Source organism: Leptonotus elevatus, chromosome 14, assembly GCF_054856555.1.
Source record: "Leptonotus elevatus isolate MCC_2025b chromosome 14, RoL_Lele_1.0, whole genome shotgun sequence".
NCBI classification, from domain to species: Eukaryota; Metazoa; Chordata; class Actinopteri; order Syngnathiformes; family Syngnathidae; genus Leptonotus; species Leptonotus elevatus.
Window position 1 is genome coordinate 11,998,777 of NC_141252.1, and position 23,717 is coordinate 12,022,493.

The 23,717-nt window shown below is 41.4% G+C and overlaps 1 protein-coding gene across 3 annotated transcripts; it reads right to left on the bottom strand.

Moving 5' to 3' along the window:
- Window positions 1-433: 433 nt before the first annotated feature.
- On the bottom strand, window positions 434-23,125 carry zfyve28 (zinc finger, FYVE domain containing 28). Of its 3 annotated transcripts, none has more exons than XM_086095566.1 (14): window positions 22,742-23,125; window positions 14,251-14,391; window positions 10,924-11,061; window positions 10,580-10,782; window positions 10,375-10,464; window positions 8,078-8,167; window positions 7,894-7,995; window positions 6,275-7,822; window positions 5,861-5,956; window positions 5,471-5,634; window positions 4,474-4,590; window positions 4,261-4,362; window positions 2,576-2,679; window positions 434-2,503 (listed from the first exon to the last, which is right to left on the bottom strand). In XM_086095566.1, the coding sequence occupies exons 1-14, from the start codon at window positions 22,775-22,777 to the stop codon at window positions 2,372-2,374; spliced, it is 3,063 nt and encodes a 1,020-aa protein (XP_085951692.1). In that variant the 5' UTR covers window positions 22,778-23,125; the 3' UTR covers window positions 434-2,371. The 3 variants fall into 3 exon arrangements, with proteins under 3 accessions (XP_085951692.1, XP_085951691.1, XP_085951693.1); XM_086095565.1 differs by having other exon boundaries at window positions 4,261-4,365; XM_086095567.1 differs by lacking the exon at window positions 5,861-5,956 and having other exon boundaries at window positions 4,261-4,365.
- Window positions 23,126-23,717: the final 592 nt, after the last annotated feature.

Consider the following 23,717-nt stretch of genomic DNA (forward strand, 5'->3'; position numbering starts at 1 on the left):
TGTATATTTGCTGATTTAGTGTTCTTAATAGTTCTTAGTAAAGGATTAAGTACCGCTACATAAACCAGCATGTGTGGCAAGGTAACCTTTTTTTTATAACCTACAAGTTTTAAATTAAATGCACTACCGTAAAAGAACAGCAGACTTTCAAAACACTTTTATTTTAAGAAATGTTGGTCAAAATTTTAAACGCACACTGCCAGTTCAGGTGTGTTGTAATGCAAATAAATAAATAAATGCAACACTTAACTTCCTGTGTGTTCAGTTATACCCATTGGTTTCACTACTGCATTGTGAATTTAACCAAAAGCAGCAATGTCATTACAATAACATACATAGCTCTGGCTATATCTTCATACTGTTATAAGAGGTAAAGTAACAGTTAAAACAACAATAGCAAGACACGCGCGCACACAAATGACCAGTCAAAAGGTTTAAAACGGGGGAAATAATTTATTTCCGTTTACATTGCATTTAAAACTATATAACATTGTTAAAAAAAAAATTACACAGCTCCCATCAAGGAAATGTAGCGTCATTTTACAAAATAAGACCAATCTCTGAAATAATAGAATATTGCGCCTTTAAATTACTGCATGATTCCGTTTATATACATAAAATTGATCTAGCTCCATATGCCGTTTTTATTCTTTATAAAAGAAAAAGCAAAACCCTTCCTAAGTGAGGTTGAACTTTAGATTCAACAGTAGAGCATGTTCCTGATTATGAAATGCCTGAGAAGCTGCTTTGAGTTACAGCAGAATAACACAATGCCCACTCTCATGTACCGGTACCTAATGTAATATAACAACATGATGATGATTATGATGATGATGATGATCAGTGTGAAAGATTGCTTGTCACTGCAAAGGAAGCAGATATTTAGCAAACAGCACTTGATATACAAATGAGACCGGATTCGGCACAAAAAGTGTGCGTCTAGTGTGACGTACCTCAAGTTAACATCAATCAAACCTCTCCGAAACCTCTTAAAGGTGCATTGTGGAGTTTAACATTTTAACGTTAAAGAATTTATTGTATCACGCATACGTCAATACCCAGATGAGTATATCGTCCCTTCAGTGTGGAGTGTTCGGTTTCTTGGAGGAGAGGAGGGGTGGAGGGAGACGTCATGCTCGTTCGTCCCTGCGGACATTTAGTGTTAGCGTACGACAAAATTAGGGTGGAAACTGAAAACAAGAGGCCGGCTTCAAGCACAAATTCCAGCTCAGATTCCAAGAAAACTGGGGGCACACAGAGCATTGCACGTTTTAGGCCAGAAGTGTCATGAGTAAAAAAAAAAAAAAGTGTCCAATTCCACAATGCTCCTTTAAGACAATTCTGCAAATGTATTTATTTATTTAGCCAAAAATCTATACTTCTGGTTAGTCCACATGTGCAGGTGATATCTTTACGAATTATTGACCATTCTAAAGTGTTTAAAAATGAGTTTGCTCTCTATGATGATGCAATGTTAAAGGCTGAACAAAGATGGCGTTTTGGGGTTCTCCTGAAAAGTACCGAATTTGGAAGTACAAGCTTTTGGCCTGACGCCAGGGATATGCGAGTCATTTAGCTAATGAACGCCGTTGCACTTACATGAAATGGCTCGTTTGGTTATAGTAGTCAGAATATTGCACTAGAATGAAAAGAAAAGCCACGAGTCAGCAAAAGTCAGCACCTGCGAAGAAGGCTTTCGGGTCAAATTGAAAAAGTGTTGAAGAGAGGTCAACTCTCCACTAGAGGGCCTTCCAGACCAGACGGTGGTGATAAGTACGAGATCCCTTTTATCCAGAGTGCACAATGGGCACAGCCCATAAAGTCTTGACCCATTAACATTCACTGCCATCAAAAGCGTGACAAAATCCCAATACAAAAGCTATCTCATCGCTATTGTGTAAATGCCGCTGGAAGCGTGCAGCGGATTTCTGCCCAGTTCACGTGTGAATAGCAACAGCCGACATTGTGGTTTAGTTATAACCAGAATGATCCTTATTTACATACTTATCATGACTTACATTCTTTGACTAATCCGAGTCCCGTGGGAGCTCTGGCACAAATGTTGGAAGCTCGCTGTAGAATAAGGAAGTCCATTCATTTGTACATGAAAAGCAATAAAACTCCTAAGGTGGCCTGTTTTCATGTTGTGCTGCACCACAAAGCCAGTTTCAAGTCTGCGATTGCCTCCTTTTACACCTTCACAGTCAAATGTGGGAATAGTGTGTCTGTTCCAGGAAACGACACGGGAAACAGGTGAGACCTTCCCTTGGTTTCTTCCCCATCCTCTCTCTCTCTCTCTCTCTGCAAGCACGTACGTTGACTGTGAAGGTGTCTTTGCGTCATCTTTGCTGTCGCGGTGGCGGCCAGTGCTTCAAATGTTGGCCTTGTCGCTGTAGAAAGGCGTGACGTGAAACATGTAGCAGTGCGTGCACACCCTGACGGCCTTCATCTGGCCGTACCGGGGTAATGGAGCCGAGTGGGAGGAGCAGCGAGAGCAGAAGATCTGAGGGGAGCAAAAGGTAACATTAGGGGGTTGTGGCATCAACACATTGAAGGACGGAACCTTGGTTCGCACCTTTCCACAGCTCCTGCAGTGATGCTTCCTGCGGATGACGGTGAAAGGAGCTTTGCAGGCGATGCAGGAGCTGCACACTTCATCTGGAACCCAGTCGGGAGGATCTGCAACAAAGTCCACAACAGGAACAGTTTTCACAGAGGTGTTGGACCACGTCTTCGCCTCTCTGCTGATAATGGCCACTTCCTTCTGAGAGCATTCTGTTCTGTTGATCTAATCTTAGATGTCGTCTTGATCTCATGATGTCAAAAACAGCATAATGGTGATGACTGTTTAAATACCAAATGTAATTGCACCAGGACATTTATTGGTCAATTCATAGTGTATTAATTTTGGTTTTAGAGGTCAAATTAAGTTCACCTGTAAAGGTTATGGTGCATTTTAGGTTCATTTGGAAATTCCATACAAAAAGTCAAATAACGTTTTGTGAGTACTGTACTGTATACGGTAAACACTACATCAGCGGTCCCTAACATGGTGTTCACGGGCACCAGGTCACCTCCAACGACCACGAGTAGCTCGCAAGGCATGTCCTAAAAATAGCCCACAAGTGATGGGTAATTGTGAATTCCGAGGAAAGATATGTTTTTTTCAGGGCCAATACCAATGCCGATTATTAGTAGTCAGGATGGCTAATAACTGATATAATATATTCATTTTCAGTAAAAAATGTTAAATCTTGACTTTGTTCTAATGTCTTTAAACATGTTTATTGAACAATTTTTCAGACTTTTGAAAGTGTACACGTTTTTTTCCCTTTATCTTAGACAATAGACATCCTTTTGAATTTCTAACACAATTTTCAGGGAGCTCCCAAGGAAGGTTATGCGCACGTCTTAAGAAGTGAAATGGAAACTTAAACAAGTAGTTTTCTACAGTAAATATTTTTTCCCAAAATTTTTAAACACCTGAAATTTTAAACTTTCACATTTCTTTGTTTTAATGTCGAACAAAAACAAATAGTTCAGAAGGTTCCCAGGGTTAGCAGCATCTCTTATAAAGTTAACTGAAAAATGTAATAAATAGTTCCATCCATCCAACCATTTTCTTAACCGCTTATTCCCGTCGGTATCGGCCATCAGATTTTTTTTTAAAAAGGCCGATACCGATATTCGTCAAAATGCCCAATATCGGCTCCCAAGAAGTGTACAAGTGTTCCTTAGAAAATTTAAAGCCTAGTAGATATTTATAGAAATCAATCATATTTATCAATTTTTTACATTGTTAAACCATTGTGAGATATCATTAGCATGATCTATGACTTCCCAATGATGAATATCAATAATTACTTATAATAACAATAACTAAAGGTAATTTGAGAAATTCACGTTATTTCAGAAGTGTGTATCAAACTGGTAGACCTTTGCAATGATCAGTACCTGAGAAGTAGCATTCAGTTTCAAAAAGATTGGTGACCACTCCTAAACAGCATTTTTTTTTTTTGTGTGTGAAAGTTCATGCAATCTAACTTGAATATAAAAGTCGGTGCTATTGACACGCCATTCGCTTGTGAATTAACATTTGGAATCATAGCCAAAAGTTGCCGACGGTCGACAGCTCATGCGAACGAGCTGCCGAATCACGCATGTAGTCGGCTTTCCACCACGAGAGCCTCAATTCGGCGGCATCTGAGGAGGAAAGGCTGACATTTCAACTACATTCTGTATGTTTGTGGATGTGCTGACCTTCAAACTGGCCCTCGCGGGCCTTGGCTGCCAATTCTGATGAGGAAATGGTCTCCTGACACAGAGCGCAGTCCTCTAGTACTGCACTTCGCAGAACAGGGCCTGCTGGGCACCACAGAGAAACAAACTAAAACCAAGCTGTGCATAATTAATATATACACCCCCCCCCTTCAATTACAGTTGAAAGCGTTATGCCCAACACACGATCCTTACCTTTTTTTTGCTTATCGTTATCTCCCTGCTCAAACTTAGTTGCCATAACCTCAAATAACGTCTTGAGGATGCTGCGAAGGTCACTGGCGTAGTTGGTCTGCAGCTGATCAGCAACACCTATACACCCCCCCCCAACAAAGAAAATCAAATCATGAGAAGAAAGAGCAGGTGAAGTGAGGCCAAATTTCACCATCTACACTTCCGTGCAATCAAAGTCAGCAAAGGGCCGATTCTGGGATGTCTCTGAAAGATGATCCTGGGCAATTATCCTGTGGTGTGGGGTTTGTTGAGAAGTTTTTTTTTGTCCTTCCTGATCTGCTCGGAAAATAGTCGGGATGGTAATTGTAAATGTTCAATATTTGATGGCCAATCCTTATGTGTGTGGTTAACACAGAGTTGGACCGAGCCACAGACTCCATGACAGTGATGTGAAACATGACGACAGCTAATTAAGAGGAGCAAATGGGTGTGTTGAGGGAGTTTGAATAACGCAGGGGCAAAGTATGGTCTGCTTCATTCTTTAAGCCAGCTGTAGTATTTGTGGCATTAATTAAGCCACTTTCATTCTTAAAATGAGTTACTTATAATGGATTTGTATTTATTTGTCTCATTAAATAACACTGGGGAACCATTTAAATAATACAATTTTGTTATGCTGATTCCAAAATTGCAGTCATTTTTTATACCACGTCGACTATTTTTATTTTATTTTATCCATAGCATACACTATTATTCTGTTTTGGGGGTTTTGACCAGCGTGGATGCCATGTGGCACCACGCTGCCTCACACAGGTTAGTCTTGGTACTGCAACAAACAGTTTTGGAGAGGAGAAAAGATTAATTATCTGAGGAGGTATCGTTATGCGTGTGGTTTGCTGTGTTAACAAGGAAAGTTTTTCCTCATATAGTGTGGGGGTCTCTCACATTTTAAAAATCATTTGTGATATTGTTTTTGTTTGCGTGTGTGAACAAACAGGTGCGCTGTGCAACACCTTACCTGATATACAAACAAAGAGACGGTGAATGAGGTCACTGCTGCTGTGGAAGCGTGAGCGAATCTTATTTCGGGCAGCCATCTTGGCATCTTGCAGCGCGAGCCGGATCTCCTCATGGTCCAGGTCCTCTGACGTGCCTGAGCTGGGAGTGAGACTGCTGACGGGGCTGCAGGAAGCAACGGAAGACAGAGCAGGAGAGGCTGTTTATACCCCCTCAACTGTCCCTACATTATTCACACCTTCCATCCATAATTCATGGAGTGAAGATGTTGCGATTTAAGACAGCAAAGACAACTGACTATCATAAATGAAGACTGAAAGAAAACATCATCTGCTGCTTTGTCCCATAATTAAATAGTACTATACTAGCATATGATGCTGCTTATAGTTACCTGGGAGTGTAAACACTGCTGGATAGACTACATGTGGTGACCGACACACTCTCACAGTCACTACCTGACAAAGAGCTGACGGGGGAGTTGTGAAGACTAAAAACAATAGTACAGAAAGGAGAGGAAATATTGAAAACATTAGGAAAGAAAACATAAAAGCACAAAGAAATAAAATAAAAATAAAAGTTCAGTCAAATATTAAATTGATATTGATTGAAGATTATTTTGAACGTGCAGTCAAAAAACAGGAACCAAAAAAAAAAGAGGAAAATTCTCAAATACAAATATCCCAAATGACTGCTAGTCCGAAAAAGAGAGTAGGAAGAAGTCAAACTCACAAATGATGAATTGATGATATGATGAAATAAGTCAAAATCAAGTGCTCGTTATGACACAAATCAATTTACAACTTACCTGGAGCCCTTCCTGCTGTCCTCTTTGGTGTCCCTTTTGGATTCCTTCATTCCTTGCTTGTCCTTGTCCGCCGCCTTGTCCCTGAGCAAGCCTCCAGTCGCGTGTTGCCTCGTTTCAGCCCTCTCCAGGCAGCATGTGGAGGGTTCGTCCTCTATGCTGTTGTCACAGTTCTGAGTGAGATTCCCCGGTCGTGGATCGCCCGCCAGGCACTTTTCACACAGTTCAGCTCGCCCTTCCTCTTCCAGGGGCTCGTTCAAGCAGCGGGAAGAAGCGTGAGACAGCTGGCAAAATTCTCTTCTACTGAAGCACTCGCGGCCTCGCGGGGGCAGCCGGCAAGCAGAGGACTGGATGACAGCGCCGGGGGCCGTGGTTTTACAGTGCTTATCTGTTCTTAGAGCGAGGCCTAACCCGAGCCCTGCGGTCTCAGAGGTGATGCCGTCCTCATGGGCGTCTTCGCAGCTCCCGCAGCAGACGCAAGAGTTAAGTAAGCAGTGAGTGGCCACCAGCGGGCCGCAGGGATCGATCTCAGACGGAGCGGGCCGAGGCAGAAGCATCTTGTCCACCGCCAGCTCTGTCAAGCTGGGGGAGCGAGGGTTGAATATGACCGTGGCTGAAAGTTTCATGCCGCCCATACGATGGGCGATGACCTCCGCGGTTTCAGTCACGGCGCTCTCTAAGCCCATCTCCCAGCCGTTGGTGTAAGGCAGCGGTTCAGAGCTGGGAGCGGATGTGCGCGTTGGAGGGCGCATTGCATTGAGACACGGTGTGTTCTTACTGCGTGGTTGGAGACAAGGCTGATCTGAAGGTCCTTCGGGGAGCCAACCGTTGCGAACCGCGTCCGACCGCACATCTGGACTACGCTGCAACGGATGAGCAGACTTTGGGGTTTTAGAAGGCGAGGCAACACAACTACTGACTTTTCTTGATATGCTGGTAACGCCGTCTCCTGCTGGGTCCAGATCTTCCATGAAGAAGACCCGGTCTTCCTCCTCTAAATGGACGCCCGTCTTTCCTCTGCGCTTCAGTACTCTGAGAGGGGAGACCTCAGTACTGGAAGCCCCACTGGCGCCGCCTCCTGCCTCGCCTCTGTTGGGACGGCGCGCCGGAGACTGACCCTGGCTGGGAGGCGACAGCAGAGTTGACATCTCGTCTCCAACGCGGTACACCATCATGTTGAGCTGTTCCAGTTCTTCCTCGTCATATTGCATGGAACAAGCAAGCTCAGCTTCTTCGGCCTCCTCGCACTGCAACTCTTCCGCCTGCTCCCCTTTCTCGGGCTCCACCTCCTCCCAGCCTTTTTCCACTTGCGCCAACTCCTCCTCTTGGCTGGGACAGACAAACAGAGACAGATGCTTTTGCTGCTCATCACCGTCCGCCTCGGAGGTGACATTAGTGGGGCTGCAGGGCGACTCTTGAATAGGTGCTGGTGTTTTGCTTGTGGCCTCCTCCTCCTCCTCCTGGCCTGTAGGTAACTCGCCATCCTGAGAGATACAGAGGTTCCGCTCCAGCATCAGTAACTCTTCCTCTGTCAGAGTCTGCAACAGGTCTCTGAAAAAGTGACAAAGAGTAATATTTAAATTTAAGAATTAAGAATTTAAGATGGCACTCATTGACTGTACCTGATTTTCTTAAGTAAAGTACGAAAAGGACGGAAGAGCTCAGACATGTCCTCTGATTTTCGGTCAAGGTCGAGAGGTCCTTCTGAGTACACGACCAACCCGCTGAAAATAGATTGAAAATCGTTTATGGAGATTTGGAAGGAGGAGCGAGGCGGGAAGTCTGGTGAAGACGGGCAACACTTACCATACAATGGCTAGTCTGGGAATTGTAAACATCAACGCAGGCTCATAGTCATCAATCATGTCTTGTGTGAGATAGCCCATTTTGAGCGCCCTGGGACAGAAGGGAAAGACAGACGAGATCAGTATTTTGTAGGGGTGTCAGGCAATTAAAATGTTGAATCGTAATTAATCGCTTGACTTCAATAGTTAACTCACGATTAATCGCAAATTCTATATCTGTTTTAAATGTACAATAAAACTTTTTTCTAAGTTTCATACTCTTATTAACATAAAATTGGGGGGAAAGTTAAACTAATAAGAATCTGCCTGCATCTTTTAGTCCATGATACAATAATTTCATAATAATAATAATAATTGAGTTAAAATTAAAAAGATGTACTGTAAAAAAATTATTGATTTGTGTTGAAGTTAATTTTCTTCAACTAGATGGCATAAATGCATTTGTAAGATGTTGGTGACAGCTCAGTGCATTTTTCTTTTCATATTAAGAGCTATCTAATCTTTAACTTGTACCTTGTGAAATTTTGCACATTTTTAAAATTGTAAAATACAACTTGACCCCAGTCTCCACAAATATATGCATTATTATTAAATGTATTACTGCTAAATTTTGATGTGGACGTGTCTGCTGCGCTGCGACTAGAATTCCACCAGTACAGGCTTTACAAGTAAGGCATGGTCATTAATCATAAATATATTTTTTAAAAAACTAAAAATGAATGCACTCATTTTGACACCCCTAGTATTTTGTATATGTATACCAGTTATTCAAGTGTTACATGAACCACTGCCTAAGTAGAGTTTCGTTATATTTAATTTTTAGCACAGTCCATTTGCAATGTACAGTGTTCCCTCGCTATTGTATAGCGGATTTTTATTTGTGACCATAACTTCATCTAATGCTACTTTACCTTGCTATTTTGTGGATTTTCTTGCTATTTTCTTCCTTCTAAGTCAGACCAGTCAAAACTGTCAATTTTTTTAGAGGGGAAATTTGCTTCACAAAAACCGAGACCTTGAACATTCCTCATTGTGGGTGCGTTCTGAAAGACGCTCCAAGCGTACTTCTTCAGTTTCTTGGCGGTTGGCAAACAAAAAGAAGTTGTTGACACCGAAGAAGGTGCAATGGTGGTCATATTACTTAGATTTATGAGGTACTTTAATCCATTAGGATTGTAAATTTGGCTACAAAGCAACACTAGTTCCTGGTTAAGGCAAGTCATTTTAAGACTAAAAAGAAAAACTTGAATGTAATTATTAAGCGGACATTTCTATTAATTTATGAACGCAGCCTACAGTAATTTCTGGACGATAAGGCGCACCTGACTATAAGCCGTGCTAGCTAAATTTGGGGAATACTCAAGTTTGTTACACATATAACAAGATACACATAATATAAGCCACACCCAACTGTAAGCGGCATTGGGTTCCCGCTACTTTCTTTTCCATAATGAGGGCGCAAATTGTCTCGCTCTTGTTCTGTCTCTCCTAGTGTATTTGGGCTCACTTGGTTTGTTTTGCTCTGCCTGACGCTCTTGCACTTCCTTTATAGTGCGCCCCCTTGTGATTTGATGAATAAGGCGCACCTTTGTATTAGCCGCAGGGTCAAATGCAAGGGAAAAAAGTAGCGGCTTATACTCCAGAAATTACTATATAATCACTAGCTCTGTAGTCATTCTACATTTTGCTTTTTTAAAAATTTAAATTAAACTTATTAAGTGTAACAAGTCTTAAGAATGGTGGAAATCATGTAGAGGTTGATTGTAATGGATAAATAGAGGTTTAACCCCCCCCAAATAAAAATTTAAAAATAATCCATATAGCCTATATTTAAGCACAGTGTTAATGTTGAAACTGCGCATTCTGTTACAGTGGCTAAATATACGTTTTAGGAATAAAATCTTTTTCTTTTTAATGAAATTAAAAATAGACTGCTTTTTTTTTTATATAGGGTTTTATCTACACCATATGGTGCCTAAAGCGCTTTACAAAGCTTCACATTCACCCATTCACACACACATTCATACACCAGTGGTCGGATGCTGCCATGCAAGGTGCTGCCTAGGCCTAGTCCAATGGGAGCAAATCAGGGTTCAGTGTCTTGCTTAAGGACACTTTGACATGGTCACAAGGGCTGAGGATCGAAGCCACGACCTCACGGTTGGGAGACGACCACTCTACCACTGATCCATGCCGACCATTGAATTTGGAATGTTGTCACGACGCTGGTACCTGGAGAGCTAAGACTTCCTTTTATGTGGTATTTGGCATAAAAAGTTTGAGAAGTTGGGAAGTTACCTTTCCACCGTCTCACAGAAGAGAACAATCACCTCCTGCTGCACATAGTATTCTTTGGGAGACTTGACAGGCACCATGGCTGACACATAGCTGCGATGCAAAAAAAGGAAGCAATGACATTTGCAGTCGAGTCAAAGGTTTGTTGTTGGCAAATGTGAATTATTATTTGCGCTACGACTGCCAAGAAGGTCTGCTTCTAATTTACCTGAGTTCAAACTCAGCAAAAAGGCTGTCGAAATGTCGCAGTGCGTCCTTCATGCGGTCTGCGTAGAAATTGAGGTCTCGCAGGGCCTGGTCTCGGGTGATGTTGCGTACCTCCTCCAGGCTGCGAGTCAGGTCCTTTGCCAAGGGTCTCATCGCTATACTCTCTATCTCCCTGTTCATGATGATGGAGCCCGCAGCTAAACACTGCACAAGAGCGGGAACATCTTTAACAATCTCATGTCACACATTTCCACATGGGAAACTTGTCCTCGTGAAATAAACAGTATTTTGTAGTCTTCCCGAAGGCTTGTTTTCCTCCAGATTGATTCTGAAAGAATACTGTACCTCAGCTCCAAACCAGAGCTGCCCTGCCAAGTTGTCATGACGAATCTCCTCGGGGAACTTGACACAGAAGTCTCTGTTGGCTCGGTCGCAGGGAATACATTCATCCATGATCTGGTTGATGATGTTCAGCACATTGTCCTGCAGTCACGAAAGCATCATGAACAAAACATGAATGCTAATGACATCTTTTTCAAGACAGCCATTGTGGCTTTTGGAGATCATTGATTGGGAGGTGAATGAAGGCACTTTGACGAGGGTATTACACCATTAGGGTCGCTGGCGTTCAATAAAAACACTCAAATGAGGCTCATAATTCAAGCTGTGAAAATACTGTGTCACACACCGCGAGAGCTAATCAAGAGCTTATGTGCCTCTGGCATGTACAAGAGCCATAACAATGACTTACAATGAGCTTTTCACTCAACTGTGGCGGCACTGTGCACTGTAATCTTGTCAGGCGCAGCACTGCGTCTTTCTCTGCATGCCCAGAGGACGAAGATTAAAAAGATTTGAGACGGAAAGCTTGACCATTGATTCCTTTACAGCTTTGAGCTGCGGGTGTGTCTGTAAGCTTCTAGTAGCAGGGGACATTGGCGATAACCATCGAGGACCGGCTGCGAATCCTCTTTTGACAAAAAAATGTTTTTGCCATCCTTCCTTTCAGCTTCTATTTTCGTCCCTGCTTGTCTTTCAACCTTCCTCATCACCCACCCGTGTCTCAAAATATAAACACACAAAAATTGCAGAGCGCTCAGGCAGACACAGCTGATAGCTTTGGTGGCCGGTTCAAGTGTAAATTGTTGGCCCGAGTGGTTTCATCTGCTATTATTGATGCCCCAGGCTGTCGGGTATCACTGCCTAATATATTCGTCAAAAGCTTTCAGGAGGAACGTTTGAGAAAAAAAAACAAAAAACATATATTGCAACATATAAAAGCATGCTAAATAAAAATAAACACGCTGTCAAAGGAAGAAGGTAAAAGAACAGTTGGGGGTCAAGCGGTGACCTTATTAAGCATTGCCTGGTGTGCAGCGGCGCTAGGAGGGCTGCTGGAGCACAACAGGCCACATGACGACCTCCCAATACCACCTGTCGCTCTCGCAGCATGATGCAGCATGGCAGCCATCACTCATGCAGAGCCTTGCCCTCCAAGCGCCTCTCAGCCCTGACCGCACAAAGACTACTCGAACCATTTACCTCTATCATCATGTACATCTGGGCCGCGGCCAGAGCTAACAATGCACACTAACACCAACACAATGAAGACTAAAGACACCCACAGACTTATTATACATGCATGCGCACAAACCAACAATTCCAAATCTGCCATCATTTAGATGATTGGTGCATACTGTAGTGAATTGACCTTTTGACCTACAATTTGATCTTAAGGATAATGTGACCGTAACAAAAAAATTTATGACATGTATTAGTTCACATCGATTCACTGAAAATCCACATCTGATAGAGGACAATTTTCAGATTTTTTTTGGCTGATGTGGCATGGAATGACCCAGTAGGTTCCATTTCACTAATGAGAACAAGCACTATAGAAAATGTATAGATGGATGATATATATACTTTTTATCATGTAACTAACTGTACAGCTATGTGAAATTTGTGAAAAACAGTCTTGTTCCATAATCGTATCCAAGGTGCCGTTGTAAACCGTTTCTCCCGAAAGAAGCCACTGTTGGACATTCATTAACTAAACACATGACACAAAGCCCTTTGCTAACTAATACAAATGAGTGTTTCCTTGTTTTCAAAGTCCCTCACACACTGACAAAACGACTTATCGCACGTTATCAGCTTAACGTGCTTCATGTGGAAACTTGACCCAGATAAGGTAACAATGAGACCACCTCGCCAATTTTTAGACCGAGGCTGTAAGTGCCGTGTCTATTTTCAGCTTGTCGGTCATAAAAACAATGTCCAGCCAGGTGGTTTGTGGAATACTGTCAAATCAATTGAAAGTTTTTGAATTTAACACAATACAATTGAATCATCAACTGTTAATAATATTTGTAAACACCTCCCCCGATGATAATAGTTTTTGTTAAAATGCACTGTTCCAAATTATTCTACACAGAAGTTACAAAACATTTGATATGTTGTGAAGAACTGAAAATGGCATTTGCTGAAATTAAAAGCTATTTCAATCAAAAACATCTTAAAAGGAACCCCGACTGTAATGACAAGTTTGCTCTATATTATTTAGGGGTGTGGCAAAAAAATCGATTCTCATTTAGTACGATTCAGAAACGATTTTAAATGTCCCAAAATCGAGTTTATTTTAATTATTTTATACTGTTTTGCCTTTGTCTGTGTGTGCCTTTATTTGGAGCGCTGTTCATGTTGTACCCGGTTTGGCCACTGAGAGGCAGTGTGGTTCCACACGGTCTAATACACTGTTAAGTTGTAGCCACATTAGAGAGTAGAAGGAAAAAGTCACGATCAAGTTATTCCAATAAAAGTTTTTTTTTCAGCGTGGAGCAGTTCTTTTGAGTGATAAAAGTGCAGCAAGTAGCGCGTTAATTAGCATTAGCGAGTCAGACTGGAGTAGATCATTACAATTCCTTGCACATCTATAAATTGAAGCAAAATCATTGTCAATCAAATCATTTTGAATCAAAACCCAAAAATCGTAACAGAATCGAATCGTGAGACATTCAAAGATTCGTACAACTAATATTATTTATTTGGTTGTGACTAACATAACTATGAGATTCATTTTTCAAAAATCATTTCCAGTTTAATCCATTTTGTAGAAACATTATTTGAATGTACGCCGCCATTGTTATTTACGTGGCTTAACTTGCTTTATTTATGGTCATTTTAAATGCTGCCGCCATTCTACGTCATAACGCACTGAATGCGTTGCGACGTACGTCCAAATAAAGTTTCTACAAAATGTATTAAACTGGAAATGATTTTTGAAAAAATGAATCTCATAGTTATGTTAGTAACAACCAAATAAATAACAGAGCAAACTTGTCATTAAAGTCGGGGTTCCTTTTAAAAGATCAAGTTATATTTTTATTAACATGGTACCTCTTATTTGACAGCAGTTGGTGCACCATTTGCATGGACTATTTATAAAAAATAAGACAAAAACATCATTTGCATCATCATTTGCAATGTGGTGTCGTGTAAACAGCTTTTATAGAGTGTAGTTAGTAGAAAAAATGTGACTTTTTTAAAACTAATTGTAACAATTGTCATCTCAGCAGCAACCACATAAATCCCACCTATCCCAGTGTGATGTTGTGATTTCTAATGAAAGGCAGCGCGAGATACTCTTGCTCCTCGTCCCTCCCAGCTCACCTGGCAGGAGCGGAACTGGTTGACAAGCAGCGTACATCTTTGAGGGTCCTTCCTTCCATCGAGGCTGTCCAGTTCAGCGGCCACCTGGTTCAGCTCATCGTCTGCGTAGTAGAACTGGGCCAGAAGCTGTGGGTCCGTCCTCTGCACAGAATCACAACAAACTACTGACAAAAGCCGTTTGACTGGACATTACTTATATCTTCCCCATTGGCGTCTTTCAGCTAAATTAAAACCATGATGTAGCATCCAGTGCATATCAATTCTTATACAGTACACCAGTGAGATTGGGGCAGTTTTCATACCACCTAACTCCACTTTTGAGTCTTCACAGAAAAGCGCATGGATGCCGTCTGCCTCCACCACCACTAACTCATTTGCTCCCTAAAACATATAAATATGTTCAATTTTAAATGTTTTAAGTGTCCCAAAGACATATTTATACTTTTTTATTATTTTTTTTATGCTAGAGCATACAGAAGGCTTTGATGCAGCCTCTGAACTGCAGAGAACGGGTGAAGCAATTGTAGTAATTACAAAAACAGCCAGCAGGTGGCAGCAGAGCATAAGAGAACAACCAGGGCCATGTTGCGAACAAGCTGATTTCCCCACAGTTCTAAACAGATTTATGAATAATGATGAAACTTAGCTATAGTCTAATGCTAATTGCTGCAAAACGGAAACGGCCAAAAATGTACTCTTTTTCCTGATGAAAGAAGAGACTCTAATCTTTCTTTTGGTAGGTTCCATGTTTTTATAGCAATAGAACACAATATTCATTGGGCCATGCAAAATCAGTCAAAATCCAGTAAAACAGCCGGGAGCGAAGTGGGTTGCTTCAGTGAAAATGGCTGGGAGTGAATGAGTTAAAGAGGTTTTCTACAGAAATAACTACAGCGTCAGATGAAGACACATCTGTTTATTCTTCAGCAGAACTGGGCTAGATGCTAATTTACAAATGATGCATTGGCTATTAAGGGGTAATTTTATGCTTTTTTTGCACACATAAGCTGAATACAAGTGATGTATTGGAGTTAAATTAAAACCAGTTTACCGGCGTATATAGGACGCACCGCTCGCCACAGTTGTTTTGCAGCATATGTACAAATTCTTGACAACACAAGTCAATTTTGAGATTGTTTTTTTAGGGCGATGCAAATTACATATTTAGTATTCATTGTCACGAGGCAGCTTTAATACAGTGAAAGCTCCCAGAAGAGGAGGCGTAATTAGTGAGCCTAACCCTGGTAGCACATTTGTGTCATTATCTCCCACTGTGCACTGGAGGTGTTGGGACCAACAGCACAGTGGAGCAAAGCGTGCATAGGTTGAGTGGAAACACATTGCACAAGGAATGGGGGAAAAAAAAGAAAAGAATAATAATAATCACTTAGTTGTGCTTGCAACTCAAAGAAAATATGGCATCGCAGATACGCTCAAATTCTGAAAACAAAAGACAACCTATGCTGACGCAGACACAAATTCAAGGGAGGACTCGGATAGATGGAAAGGTTAATGGATTTGAAAATGGCGACCACATGCCGACACGCAACATCACGCACACTCCGCGAGAAACCAAATGATAGTACAGGAGCTCGGGCGCTAAAAGGGCAGCATGACTGGGCGGACTGGGAGAGACACTTGTCTTTTTGTCTGCGGTGTAGTGAAAGCGTTTTTTTATGACATCAAATGGAACATTAGTATTACTGTAATGGAGAAATCTCTCACAGGTGCTTTCCCCTCAAGTTTGCAGTGCTCTTCCTGTTGCGTGATCCGCTCCCTTGTGGACCGTCTCCCTGAATATGATACACAACACTGTTCCCCTCACTCCCGCTCATTAATAATGAAACAAACAGCAAGGAGGGTATGCAGAGATATACAGTCGTCTGCAGCAAGGATGCTTGTCGCATCAGTACTGTGAGAAGAAATACAGTACTTTTGAAAAAGGCTGTTCAAAAGACTTCCATATGGTAAGATGTGTGTTTTTTGTTCAAAAGGGGCTGAGTCAACCTTAAACATTTCTTGACAATATGTTATATGTGACCTCACTAGTCTGAAATATGCAACAAAATCCAGCCATTTTTATCCATCTCAGGGGGCGGCCATTTTTCCACTTGCTGTTGACTGAAGATGACATCACAGTTGCTCAAAGCTCAGGCAACGACCAATCACAGCTCACCTGTTTGTTCTTTTAAGCTAAGCTGTGATTTGGTTGTTACCCGAGACCTGAGAAACTGTGATGTCATTTTCACTCGACAGCAAGCGGCAAAATGGCCGCCTTCTGATACTGACAAAAACTGCTGGATTTTGCTGCTAAACTCATATTCAACTAACGCAATATAAATCAGAATACCGTATTTAGACTAGTGGGGCTGCATAGAACATATTGTCAATACATATATATTTGTTAATATTCTGTATATCTAATATTTGGCAGTGGCATCACAAGTTACCAGTAGGCGGGCTTTCGTTGACGACACTGAACAATGGGAAGCTCTGTGACACAAATGTCACGGTGACCACAGAGGAACCAGAAGAAGGAGAAACTGAAAGATCTTTTTAGGCCAGTGTGCAGTGAGAAAGAAAAGAAGTGTTTGAAACGTCATGTCATCCTCCTAAAGCCTCCTCCTGCTGCATTCCTCATACAAGAGGGAAAATTCCTGCAGCGCCGCATCATGGGAGAAACTCAGTGAAAGGCGGGCAGTGTTCAAGATGCACTGGAAACTAAAGACACTTGATTTATGCTGCTTCATCTATAAAATGGCATGAAATAATGACTCCTCAAATGTTAGCAACCAGGCTTAAAGATGTTAATGAACTTGTAACAGTGAGTGGCAACCAATCAGCAATGCATTTGGACAGTACAGAGTTGTGAAATCAACTGTGCTGATTTGAATTTTTCCAGGAAGAATAAACAAAGACTAAATAGTATGCACTCTACTGTGTTCATTGTCTTTACATTCTTCTGTGTGGAGTTCTTTGCGGGTTGCACTGGAATGATGTCACTATATTCAAGTAGCTGACGCAGTTATTGCCCTCTTGCCTACGCATTTTGTCTGTTGCCAAAATACAAACTCATCCTCATTTGGGCATTCAGGATATGTGCTTCATTTAGGCTGGATTCACATTTCACGGTTCAAGTGACACAAAACCATGATGACAATATAAACAAAAGGAAAATGGAGGGAATTGGATGTCCCCATATCCGAAACAGTGCTCGGTGGTATCAGAAGACACGATATTCCCTGTCATTATGAGCCAGGCTGTATCAACCTCAATTCGGCTAGTTGAAGCTTGTGGTCCTACGATCACTTGTTGTCATTGCCAATCACAAAAAAAAATAAACCATCACGGGCAGCCCGAGCAGGTAATTTGTGTGGTCATATTGGGATTGATATCAGGCGGTCACTCATTTTAGCCAATTAGTGCATTCCATTTTATACGTTCAACTTGAAACTTTCAAATACCAACCTACTACTACTACTGCTGCTGTGTTCTTCGTAAAACCATCCTGGCAAAAATTCAGAAAGGAGTGCTAATGCGGGTATATGGCTCTTGAACTTACGTCATCACCCCCAATGACAGATCTACCTTGCATTCAGTAAGGACATGATTCAGCAGACTCACGTCCCTTGTGGTGTGACATACGCCTGCCCGCTGTTTGACTGCCCCGAAGATGATGCAAGCCACGACGACGCAAAACTAATTTCAGAGCGATACAATTCACAAGGATTCTGTACTTCCTGCTCTTCTGTGATAAGCGGTAGTGTCTGATCAAATTGAGAGGCCGCCACTGCACAGCATCAGCATTTTTGTCATTTCTGCATTCTCCAAGGTCTTCAAATTCTACACTTCATTTCCATTCTAAGCGTGCAAGCTGACGAGAGCTACCAGACACTTGAATATCATCTGAACCCACTTAAGGGCTTGAAAAGAGACCTTACTTCTACCCTCTGTATTTTATTCAAAGCCCCATTTGCTGCCTTCTGGCTGCCATCCAAGGATCCTATGCAAATGTTTTCGGGGGACATTGGTTCATCAAGTCATTTATTATTTAGGACTCGGTGTTGGAAGCAAGAGTGAGCCAATTTAAGACGCTAAATACTTCTTTTTTTTTTATCAAAACGTAGTGGTGGTCAAACTGTCATGTTGGTTGATTGCCTCACAGCTGTTGCATGACTCACAATTGCTTTGCCCAACTATAGAATGCTCAGGAATATCACTACTGTTCAAATCTATTCTTATCAGCGGGATGAAGATTTGGATCCACATCAGAGAACTAGACTTACTTATCGCAGTCCACTGACTCAGAGTGATCCACCCATCTGGAATGATGGCTTAATCTGTGCCTCTTCAATGCAGAGTTGCGGACTGTCCTGATGTGACATTTGGACTCGGCAGTGACCTCTATATGCGCCCGGCACTTACCGTCCATTAGGACAGCACACACAGGAGAGCAGATTTGATTAAAAGGTGTGTCCCAGGTGCCCACGCTATTATCGTGGTGTCACGTGGAGTCACCCCGTTTGCCAGCGCCCAAATGAAACCTCTTATGCAACAAGTTATAATCTGGTTATACAATCAAGAACTGGCCGTTTTGACTGATTTGAGCTACAACGGAGAAGTTACATTTTAGATATATGAATTCACAAAACCAGTGAGTGTGAAAGTAGAAAAAAAAATAATAATAATAAAATAAGCGAGTAATTTTAGATTTCAAATTCTGTTTACAGATCATAAAGTTATTCTGCTTCGGGCACTAATACGAAATCTGATAAACTGCCTTTAGTGTTGCCACTTATCAGTTGGAGCAGAAGTCGACACACTGAATTAATACAACTGTGGGCCTGTTCTGGAGTCAGAAACAACGTACCAAACTCTCCATTTCTGCTGGAGGCACTGCTACTAGTAAATGCACTTTTCCAAATCTACCATTATCCAGGATGACAATGAGTAGACATTACTTTAGTAGCATTCAGCATATGATTACAATTCAGCCAAATGCACCTTCACTCTGCCATGATTCCGTTGTGATGGAACGACCCACAGCCACTCTACCATCGCATGGCTCACATTGAGGCTAAATGTGTCCACATTCCTTTCACTGTTATAAACAGTGACAGAGTGAAGACGCTTAAACGGGCTGCTGCAAATGACACACGCCGACAGCCGTAACCCAAGAGTTTGCAGCGGTACACATCTTTTTGATTCGAACTGGCCAGAAAAAGTCCAGCGCTGATAATTATGTGATGGTGAAAGGAGGCAACAACTCTCTGTGAACATTCTCTAACCAAATGGCATGCTATAGTACTTGTTTCCTTAAATTTAGTGTCAGTGTCTGTTCAGGGGCACAATGTCATTCGCTCAAATAGTTATAATAGGGGTGTCAAAATGAGTGAGTTAATTTTGAGTTAACTTAAAGTTCCTTTAACACACCACAATTTTTTTTTACCGCACGATTAATGCCCGCCCCTTATACTTGGAAAGCCTGTACTGGGGGAATTCCAGTCGCAAAGCAGCACGTCAAAATTTAGCAGTAATAAAAATATATTTGTGGAGACTGGGGTGAAGCTGTATTTCACAATTTTAAAAATGTGTAGAATTTCACAAGTTACTTCATGTTAAAGATTAGATAGCTCTTAATATGAAAAGAAAAATGCACTGAGCTGTTAGCAACATCTTACAAATGCAATTATGCCATCTAGTGGCAGAAAAATGACCTCAACACAAATCACTATCACATTCATTTACAGTACAATCTTTTTAACTTTAACTTAATTTTATAAATTATTATGAAATGACTGTATCAATGACTAAAACATGCAGCCATATTTCTATTAGTTTATTATTTGTATTATTATTATTCCCAGGACAATTAATTAACCATAAGTTTTCTTCTTCCTCTTATTGTGGTTATCTCGTCATTTAATTACTGAAGCTTTTTTTTTTAAGGAGAACAGGTTGCCTGAAACCCGGAGATGATCATGTTCATTCTTACCATAGCAATGACTTGGAAGAAAAGACAAGGGTGTGATAGTTCAGCTTCAGCTCTTTAAACGCGATCCAATTCATGACTGTGACAATGCTTGTGGCGTGCAACTGTGCATCAATATTTATGTCTAAGCCCAGCAGTGGGCCACAAACAATGCTGCACCGACAGTGAGGGTGGAACAGAGAGAGGGAGAATGACGCAGGTGAGCATATGCTGTCAAAAGCATGCGAGCTAATAGCTAATTAGTTTTCCAGCATAGAAATTTTATAAAATAATTATTAAATTAAATTTCATAAAGAAGAAAAAAAATGTACTTCAATATTTCAGTTTTTTTCCCCCAGAGTTTATTACATTCCATTGAGAAACTTTTAAGAGCAGTTCTTATGTCAATTTACTGTGCAGACATATTCAAATGAATTTTAATGTATGCTGTGAATCAGAGTGGAGAGCATACTCCTTAATTTTAGCTTTGCTTTTTCTGTTTTATTACGCTGAACACATTAATTTGTTACGTTTAACAGCGCTATGCAAATGTTCATCGGTGCTGAAAAATGAGGGTACATTACAATAATGAACAGTACAAGTGTTGCGCAAGACTTTCAATTGGACAGTTACTCACACAGTGGTCACTAAAAATAGAACAAGTCGAGAATTACTGTCAAGCATTAGACCACGTAGATCATTTTTTTATCGACCTCTGGCAAAGAAACACACTGCTATAAGTCTGGGGAAAACCATGTTATAGTGATGATGCAGCCCATATACATTATTGATATACCTACTACATACAGTACCTATACAGTCAAACGGTTGCATTAAGTAGTTAAAGTTCCCTACACCTAAAAAGTTAAAACAACAAAAAAACTAAAGTCCTTTCACATATCAAAAGTGCTGCAGCTGGAATATTTAACAAGGTACCCGCAACCTGCTCTGCTTGCTTGATCTGAAGAATTACAGCAAATCCAATAACTCCTGACTCTAAAAGAAATGACTGGGCCTGACAGCAGCAGATTTAGAAGAGCACTGGCTTCTCACAAGTACAAATGTGACCCGAGTTTAGCCATCAACGCAGGATTTAAATCCACCAAAGCTTAAACATTACTCATTAAACCAAGAGGAGGCAGTCATCAACTTTAAAGGTACAGTGTGCATCTTTTAGTGACATCTAGTGGTGAACTAATAGAATATGATTTTAAGCAAACACTACAGTGCCTGAGACCACGCTTCGCAAGACTACCACCAATTATCATTTGTCGTGGGCGAGCAATGGTGAGTTACAGAGTGGGCAAGCAGGAGTTAGCCAGAGCGGCTAACAAGAGCGGCTAGCGGGACAAGTTTGTTTCACGCTAGAGAGAGCAAAGCAGAGGGAGACAGGCGGCTATAGCTCGAATCACGGGACTCAGCGATCCGACACTCGATACAAGCACCACCAGGACTAACTACGTTTGCGAAGATGTCCTTTGGGCATCCGTAACAGGAAGATGGCGGCAAAACATAGCATTCTCTAGTAAGTCAAGTCAAGGCATCTGTATTTATATAGCACTTTCAAACAGCAGTAGCTGTCACAAAGTGTTTTGCAGAAACACATGATGAGACTACAGCCATGTAATAATAACTAATAATTACTAGTTACCTACGATTATATAAAAACTTTCATTTATGCAATACTTTTTTTTTTTGCATACTATTGAGAATCTGTTTTTAAAATGAATGAGTTCACCACTAGATTGAACTAGGGATTGCAGACTGTATCTTTAAAAATGTGTTGATGGGCTAGAACAGTTTTTTTTTTTTTGCATATTGCTGAAATCAATCGCTTTTTTTCCATTAATGAATTATTAGTTTAGTTCACCACTAAATGGCACTAAATTTTGCACACTGACCCTTTAAGTTAATGACCATCATATTATTAAAAATACAATAGAGTGAATTTTATTAAGATATTTTTTTATCTTTCACTATATTTTAACTAATTTATGAATGAATATATAAATAACTTAATATTTACCTTTAAAAAAAACACTTTTACATACATTTTAACCCTTTCCTCCCATCTGCAAATGACTTGATGCCCATTAGTCCTTTCTAAATGCAATCAAAAGTCGCCTTTGAGCCCAAGTTTGCTCACCACAGCAGTGTCAACAATCACGGTGCAGTAAAACGTGTGACAATAAAATGTGTAGTGTCTGCATTGTGTGCGTGTGTAGGGAGCGATTGGGCATACACGCAAACATGTTTTTCCCAGTGCGGCTCTTGAACAAAAGGGGTCAACAAAAACAAAGGGGAGGGGGGCTCAGCTAGGCTGCATATGTCAACGTGAAGACACAAGAGCCGGCCGGTCGGCTAACGTTAGCTGATGTGTGACACAAGCGATGCTTGCGGGCTAGCCGAGCCGAGCCGACCCGAAGCAGCCACACTACCGCCACTTCCTCCCGCCCGGGAAATACAAACAAAATGGCTCAACGATGGACTGTCATGACGTGTGAATTCCTCGGAACTTACCTTGGGCTTGTAAAGCCACTTTCGAAAGCGGTTCATCGCTACCTCGCCACCTTCCTTTTGTCACCGAGCCCTCGTCCGCTTCTCCCGCGGTACCTGTGCGTCTGACAGCCTCGCTCGGCTGCTAAGCTAGCTAGCGACGGTGGCTTTAAATCCGATAAAATAAATCAAATAAAACAATGTACGTTAAGTTGTCCTAAATGCTACAAAATGGCACTAAAGGCAGACGGCGGTGACACACGGAGACAACGACTTATTTCCGCATTTTCTCGTCCTGCAGGGTTCGCCGTCCGTCTCCCCGGTCCTGCCACTTGCAAAGTCCCGAGCTTCCAGCAGTGAGAATCCAAGCGATTGCACTGGCCGACGTCTGCGCGGCTTGGTGCACGTCCGACGTTACTTGATGACAGTCACGTTGACAACATTCCCCTCCCACTTTCACAGGAAGTGATGCGTTCAAGTGTTGCTCTCGAAACATCGTAAATCACGGACATCTTACTATAACCTATTTTACACATATTTTACATGCGTTCAATTATGACGGGCGACATCATATTTGATTTGAGAAATAATTTAAATTCATGCTTGTGCGAACAATAATACTTTGTAGTACAGTTTTCGTGAAGTATGGTGAAATTCATACACTTTTTTTCTTGAAACTACATGATATTTTAATTATTTGTGTGAACACTACGCTGAGACACTGTTTTTGTGTACAGTATAGGCTCAATGGTAATCAGATTAGTTTAATCAGATTCAAGCAGACAGACGATACATTGTGAGACTCAGTGGTCAAAACCCGTTTGCATGTGTTTTTAGTAATCAGCTTTTCTCTTCTAAAGGCCAGTAAAATTTAGAGAAAAGCTAGGGGCCTTAGCTTTTCTCTAAATAGAATTGGGGCTTATAGTATTCCCTTGCACGTGTATTCCTTTGTTTAACAGGGCGATGTGGCATGTTTATGGTTAATTTAGACAATGTAAAT

Excerpts from the sequence above, each read along its gene's own strand:
- zfyve28 (XM_086095565.1), bottom strand. The coding sequence starts at position 22,777 with ATGAACCGCTTTCGAAAGTGGCTTTACAAGCCCAAG. Across the intron at positions 7,823-7,893 it reads ACTTTACTTAAGAAAATCAG|AGACCTGTTGCAGACTCTGA; the intron begins GTACAGTCAATG and ends TCACTTTTTCAG. Across the intron at positions 4,591-5,470 it reads TCTCTTTGTTTGTATATCAG|GTGTTGCTGATCAGCTGCAG; the intron begins GTAAGGTGTTGC and ends GGGGGTGTATAG.